The sequence below is a fragment of the Echinops telfairi genome, unplaced genomic scaffold (assembly GCF_000313985.2).
Source record: "Echinops telfairi isolate 266 unplaced genomic scaffold, ASM31398v2 ScPeMD7_11;HRSCAF=52, whole genome shotgun sequence".
In the NCBI taxonomy this organism is placed as follows: Eukaryota; Metazoa; Chordata; class Mammalia; order Afrosoricida; family Tenrecidae; genus Echinops; species Echinops telfairi.
This window is the reverse complement of record NW_022103908.1, coordinates 38,309,394-38,316,852: the sequence shown is the minus strand read 5'-3', so window position 1 is coordinate 38,316,852 and position 7,459 is coordinate 38,309,394. Positions and strand designations below refer to the sequence as shown.

General features: G+C 34.8%; 1 protein-coding gene across 3 annotated transcripts in view; it reads left to right on the top strand.

Moving 5' to 3' along the window:
* The window catches only part of TSC22D1 (TSC22 domain family member 1), a 135,644-nt gene that overhangs the window by 28,508 nt on the left and 99,677 nt on the right, over nt 1-7,459 (top strand). Inside the window, exons 2-3 of one of the 3 annotated variants that reach the window (XM_045287069.1) lie at nt 4,253-4,409; nt 5,243-6,124. The exons of 1 other annotated variant lie outside the window; for it this stretch is intronic. In XM_045287069.1, the coding sequence (XP_045143004.1) occupies nt 4,253-4,409; nt 5,243-5,251 (166 nt within the window). In that variant the 3' untranslated portion in view covers nt 5,252-6,124. Of the gene's footprint in view, nt 1-4,239; nt 4,410-5,242; nt 6,125-7,459 lie in introns of those variants that run through there. One more of the 3 variants, XM_045287070.1, reaches the window with a different exon arrangement.

Here is a 7,459-nt window from a genome sequence, read left to right as displayed (position 1 = left end):
CCATCGGTCCCATTGTTTTCTCCTCCAGGCTGTTGAATCACAGGCTTTTAAAATAGAGTACTGTTTATTAAAGAAAGAAGCCATCTGATTACTTTTGTATTATTTCTACAGAATATGACATAGTGTTGTCATTTCCCTGGGGGTTAGTTTTTAAAGAAATATTGGACCAAGCTTTCAACTGAATAAAATAAATGGATTTATATAACTTAGCTTCTCAGTGGACATGTGATAGGTATGTCGAATATGATTGCATATTCAGAACCTCTTAGTTTTAACTTTTTATTTTCAAATAATTTCAGGCTTAATAAAAAGCATTCCCATAATCTTCCCCTAATGTTCATAATTACATGAATTAATAGTGTAGATATTGAAATCAGGGAATTAATATTAATAGAATGCTTTTGACTAATGTATAAACTTTATTTAAATTTTGACCGATATTTCCTTTTTCTGGCCCAGGCCCTGCTGTTATTATCATTGTGCTTTAGTGACCCCGATAGGACCAAGTGGAGCTGCCTTTTAGGTTTCCGAGAATGTCACTCTTTACAGGAGCAGTTGGGATCCTATATTTTATTGCATGTAGTTGTCTTCTTAGTCTTGTTCACTCTGGGCTGGTTCTTCATTTTTTCCTTACCTTTCTTGACTTTGGTAATTTTGGAGTGTTATCTGTTTTGTTGAAGGTCTTTCAATTTGTGGTTTTCTGATTTTTCTCATGATCAGATTGTATTGATCCATTTTTGGCCAGGGTATTAGAAGTGATGTTGCATCCTTCTCAGTGCATTATGTATCTGTAGGTAAATAAGTAGCATTAGTTTTTCCCATTACTGGTGATGTTCGTCTTGAGCATCGGTTAAGAAGGTGGCTGCCACATTATTCCACTGTGAATGTAGTCATTTTCCTTTGGTAATTAACAGGTGTCTTATGGGGAGGTACTCGAAGACTGAATCGTTCCTTTCTCATCATACTTCTGTCCAGAGCTTTTGCTGATGATAATTACTTGATCGGAACCTGTTAACTTAATTCTTTAACATTTTTGTTGTTGTTGACTGATATATAGTTTCTATCTTGTCATAGTAGATAACAATTCTGAAGGAATTAATACAAAGGAATTAAGAAAATGTAACTATTTCTTTTTTAGAGTCTTATTTTGTATAGATATTTATGGGTGATGGATTTATGATTTCTAACTTAAATATAACTGAATTGTTAGTACGAATCTTAAAATTTTTAAGTGTTTTTGGAAAATATTAAAATGATTTTATTGACTCAGCTGGTAGATTTAATAGGTTTTTTGACCATGTGACATCTCAGTGTTGCTGATTTTGTTAGCTTTGGTTCGGAATGTCTTTTCAGTGGTTGAAATGTCCTTAGAAGGATCACAAAGAAGAATTCTATTAAAGCTAGTAAGGTCTTACTGTACCATTTTTTTTAAAGCCTCTGCCAATTAAATTCTGACAGTATGCTGGTGCGTGTTTTTAATAATTAACTCATTTTGAAAAGTGCCTTTATACAGTTTTCCATATTTGTGATACACTACCAAATCTATAGAGTCGGTATAAATTATTAACTCCCAAAGCATTACACATTCCACCTGTCCTCTGTGACTTAAAATAATGCCTGTTCTTTTTTTTTTTTTTGGATAAGTCTAGTACTTAAGGCAAAATGAAATCCTGGTCTGAGAGTGAGCTAACGGAGAAGTTTGAAAAGTCAGCTCTTGTGTTTAGCTTGCCCCGTAGGTGGACCTAGGAATATTTGACTTTTTAAACTTAAATTTGTTGTATTTTTCACTTTATATTCTGTGTGGTATGGTAACTAAATCAAAGGTTTGGAGCTCCTTCCTGCCAGGTTTCTAGTGAAGAAGTAAGGTGTGTACACAAAACCCATGATTGATTTGAGGAAGATATAATCTCTTAGGAATTGTTTATTTTCCAAATGAAGCAATTCTTTAAACTTAAAAAAAAAAAAAGATCATTTATATCTCCCGTTTTAGAAAAAGGCGGGGGCCTTTCCCTGGTGTCTGTATTTTTACACAGCTGTATCGCTGCTACTAATTAGTAGTCATGAAGAAAGGAAAGTGGAACATTTGGAAAAATCTATTTATCATTTCTGGATATGTTTAACTGCTTAAAGTTTAATTTAGACTGCATTAATTTGCAAATTTTATGTGAACCTATGGTTTATATTGAGTATTATTAAATGAGAAAGGATAACTTGTCAAAGAAATTATGTAAAAAAGACTAGAGGATTGTTTTAAAGAAGCAGTTCTTAAAGCATCTCTGTACATGTGTCTACCGAGTAAGGTGCAGTGAAGTCATACATAAGACCACACAGCTGTACTAATTTTAAGCCTTTTTCATCTTCTAAAGAGCTACCTCTTATGAACCCCAGCAGTAGAATACTGTTCATTTATTTTTTTAAAAAAAAATCTGGAAAGTACCAAATTAGATTGCATTCCTTAAGATGTTTTTTATTCATATCTTTTTCTAATTTATGCTCCTTTTAATAATCTCTCATGTACCTCCATATTATAGTGTCTGTTAAAATACTTATTAAAACTAAGTATACTCTCTTCAAAACAAAAAGGCTTAAAGTTGATTGGAAATGTAAGGTGAAAAAATAACTGCAACCTAGGCTTAGAAAGTACTTTTAGTAAAAAAAGTGCTTTTACTTTTTATTTGATACCTGTGGTGGCAAATTTCCTCTCTCAACTTACTCTATCAGTTTTCTTCCTTTAAAAAAAAAAAAAAATTGGAATTGCAGATTTAGTGGTTAAATTCACATAATTTCTTTCCTTAGGCTAAATTATTTTCATTTTCTCATATGTACAGAATTGGGTCTGTTCCTAAGCAGAAGGCTTGGCTTGTTCTTTTCATCTTTGGCTTGTGAAAAACCTCGTCTAAATATCGTTAGGTGATGGAATAACCATTCCTTTTCAGCTTTGGGTATGTTTCCAGACTGGCCAGCAGAGCCAGGAGGAAGTGAAGGATTAAAACATGCACTTTGGTTGGCTGTTACCTTCTGAGTGCTGACACTGTAACCTTGGTTGGTTGGTTGCTTGGTTGGTTGGGTGGGTGATAGAGAACAAGAGATCACAACCCTTGCTCCACTCACAGGTAAGGAACCTTGTGATAATCAGTTGATGGGAACGGGAAATGACTTGGTGGTGTCTAAATTTTTTTAAATTCCAAAATATAATGTGTCCCTGAAATAGGATAGTGTGATTGTATAGTTCATAGAATAAAGTTATACAGCAAGCACCATTATATTTAGAGTCAGATCTATAATTTAATGTGTGTGTGTGTGTATCAGTTACAAAGTGTAATTGACTATTTTTCCAAAGCAACACTGTTAAGATGTATAGCGTAGTCCCTTTAACTTTAAGTACACATCTGCCTATCTTACTCTACTTTCAGCTTTTCCTTGATCAGGTGCTATGTGCTTTGAACTTCCTTCTCTTGTTTCCCTTGTTCCTATAATAAAGCAAACTATTTTCCAGTGTCTTTATCATCATCTACTGTTTAGGTATGTCTTACTGCTTTAATTTCTCCATACTAGACATTAATGATTATTATCTGGTCCTTCTTGGCCCCCAACCAAATAATCATAGCTTTCAAAAAGAGTTTGAGCCTGTATTCCTGTGTCTGCTACTCGGCCCTCCTGTTTTAAAGTTGAGTGCTTGAGAAAGAAATCTTTCAGTGAAAGCAGTCATGGCCTCGACACAGTTGAGCTTTAGCTTTTTATTCTGTAACATGGGACTATGGTTTATTCTCTAAGTTACTGAAGAGTCGTGTTGAACAACAAACAAATTCAGCGTCTTAGACACCCCCAGGTTTAGTAGTACTCCCGTTGATGATTCTTTCCGTGTTCCACTCCATCTTCTTCTCCTTGACGGAAGAATTAACTGGGGCTGCTCCATTGGTATATTGAGGTCAAGCTCCCTTCCCTGTCCCTTTAAGACAACTACGATCATATTTCCAGTCCTGATTTTTCATTTTTCGATTCGGTCTTCTACTTGAAGTTGAATGGTTTGTCACTGAGTGTGTTATGGCTTAGACCCAAGACAGGTCCCTTCTTAATAGTTATTGAGGAATTAGTCACTGAGGTGACAGACTTCTAAAACTCACATTAAGAAGGCACTTAAAGAAGCTCCTTTTTATCCTGAGGATAAGCCATTACAGACTCAAATGACCAGAGAATGTAATTTCTTAATCAGAATTTTTTTCTTAAATCTATATTCAGCTCTCTATTTCAGTGCTTCTCTCCTACCAGAGGTGCAAGGAGTGATCCTAGAACCACAGATACAGCCAAGACCACGGAGAGCTTTTGACGTCAGGGGTCCACTTTCTCCACTGAACCCTTGGAGGCAGAATGTCCAGCTTCTGGAGAGAGTGGGAAAGGATAATAAACAAGTGGGTGCTTTCCATTATTTGCTTGGGTTTATTTGTAGATTGGAGTGTCCTTCCATTGCCCATTTAACTCTGTTGGTAAACTCCTTGGATTCATATAAGAACCAAGTGGTGCTACAATCTGTTTGTTTTCCTAAGAATGTTACCTAGTGCCCATTCAAAAAAGAGGCCCAAACTGTAATTTTCTCTCCAGATAATTAAAGCAGTGATGATCTGGGACACGTGATTTGGTGAATGTCCGTGAAGTCCACAGAAATTTAAAAAGAGAGTATTTGCCCATTTTGGTCTTCAATGGCATTAGTGGGCTTCAGAGTTGTTTTTTTTTTTTTTTCCGCATTGTAATTACAAAAAGCTCTGTAATCATCTCTGGGCATGCTGGACATCTGAATTCTCCTAAGTTATACAGTTAGATGTCCAAGTATGATCCTACCCTGTTAGAACTTTTGGATCATTTCCCTGCCTTAGGACTTCCTAATAATTAGATCTTCTAAAAGATCCAATGATAGTACCTTTATGGTTTTACTGTCAAATCTAGGCTTTATTCTTTAAAAAGAAAAATATGAATTGATACAAGTTTCAGGATATACTGTCCCTGAAAGCTATGCTTAACATACCCCAAAATAGTGTCCCAGTCCCTAGTAACTTGCTATTTGTGGCAAAACAACCTTGTCCTAGATTTTTCTCATGGCAGTAAAATGGGTGCCTCTTAGTTTCTTTGATGCCAAGGGTAGGATTTGATTTCAGGAAGTTCTTATCATCTATAGTGGGTAGAACATGACCTTGGTGCCTTTGGCAAGTTTTCATTTTTCCTTGGTGGATTCCTTCTGTGACTCCAGGTATCTTGAAAATGGGAGACCGGTATATTTGTTCTCTAATTGCCCAGATTTCTTTCAACTGCTAAACATCATACTTCTTCAGCAAAAGGAGTTCTTCTAGCAGAGCCTTCATGGATGATAACTGTCACACATGCCCAGCACCTGCAGTTTGGAAGGCAGTGGTGAATGGATCCATGCAATATGTGTAGAAGACACAAGGATGAGAGAGCCACCTGATCTTGTTATTTATAAACTTTTAACATTACTCTGGTTGCAAGTGGAGAGGCTCAAATAATGAAATAATCTTTTCAGATTGGAATTTATATGGCCATGCAAATATTGCTTTCCTATTGAGAAGACTGAAATAGAGGAAGCGTGAGAGACTCCTCTCTTTTAAAAGCAGCTCTCTGTATGTTTCACTAAAAAGACTTGTGGGATTGAATCTTTCCACCTAAATCAAAGAGGCAACTTTTTTTTTAAAGTAATATAGCAAATTAAACAAAACAAAAAACCCGTGTTTGTTGCCTGACACCAAAGGGAACTAATAAATCAATGCAAGGCAGACTTTTAAACTATTCCCGAATTAATTTTCATGTTAGAAAATTCTCTCAGCTTATCTTTTTTCTGGTCTTTAGCCTTATTCTTCTCATAGTTGTCAGATCAATAAAGATTCCAGTATATAGCAGAAGAGATTCCTTTTCAACGCAACGTAGCCTTGATCTGTCTTCTCAAATAGTAAATACCTGTGGTATTTATATTGTTGTGCACTGAAGGCATGTTAACATTTTAATGATGCTGTCACAGAGCTGTATTGCATAGGGCAGAGGCAATTGCTTAGTATTAGAGCAGTGGTTCTCAACCTTTTCACAGGGGTTGCCCCATTGTAGAAAAATTTCAGTTATGAAGTAGCAATGAAAGTAATTTTATGGTTGGGGGATCACCACACCATGAGGAACAGTATTAAAGGGTCGTGGCATTAAGAAGGTTGAGAACCACTGTATTAGAGTAAGCCCGTGGATGTGACTCAGTGTTGTAAGACAGTTATCCAGAAACTAACTATAACCAGATGATACTATTTCTCAATTGGTCAGTCAAAAAACGATAGGAAAATTTTTTTTCTTTTTTTAGTTCATTTGATGCTGTCAGTTTGTTTTACTTGAGTATAAATTTTAAGACTCAAAAGTCTAGAGTTATTAATATGGAAGTTAATAATTTCATTATTGCAGATCTAAACTGTGTCAAGAAGCCTAGCGTTTTTAGAAGCCATTTTTGCTGAAATATAAACTGGCTTCACTTTTTCTGGGCTCTGTCTTAGGGAGTTTGTCCTTTCATTCCGAATCCATCTTTGTAACTCAGATAATTAAAAGTTAGCTTAAAAGGTCAATTTGAACTATAATTTCCTTAGAGAGCTGTGAATTCCTATAAACGATTATATGTTTTCATTCCTGATTTGATTTTGTTAAATGTTCCGTTTCAAACAGCATGAATAAAAAGACATCCATCTAAAGTAGTACTAGAAAATACTCAGTGAGCGGAGTGAAATTTATTTGGAAATGAAGTTGGGCGAACTCTTTGAGCCATAGTACATACCATTTATGGGCCTGTGTGGTTATTAGCCTTTTGTTTTAGCTTTGAAGATGAAAAATGATTTAATCTCTTAATCTCATGCTTTGATTAAGTTTAGCTCTGTTCTTTAAAGTATGAAAAAGAAATATAAGTGCATTTCTATTCATCTCATGCCACTTTTAAAAGCTATTTAACAATTAAACATTTTGTATATTAATGTGAACTGATTTGTTTATTTCAATTCTATTTTGAATGCATTTTCCTATAAGAATTTTTTGATATTTCATGTCAAAATATGCAGTCCTATATTTTTCAGTGTTTATGAATATTAATATACACTTTTTTTCTAGAATGACTAATTGTGTAATGTTTGTACATGTGATCATTTGAAAACTAATAAATACTTTCTCCATGAAAAAATGCATTTACTGATAAATGGCGTATTTCTGTTTCAGGAGTAGAAAATGAAAACTGCAAAAGTAATTTTAAGTGTGTATTAATGTTATGTGTCTTCCCTCCTAAGTAATTGTGTGGCTTTGAGAAGAAAACATTTTTCAAACTGTTAAAATAATTCTTTCAATGGTCACCAAATGTTAGATGTATGAAATAATAAGTGGTGATCTATGTGGTCTGATTTTGCATTTTCGATTGGTTTCAGTTTAGCTTTGTCTC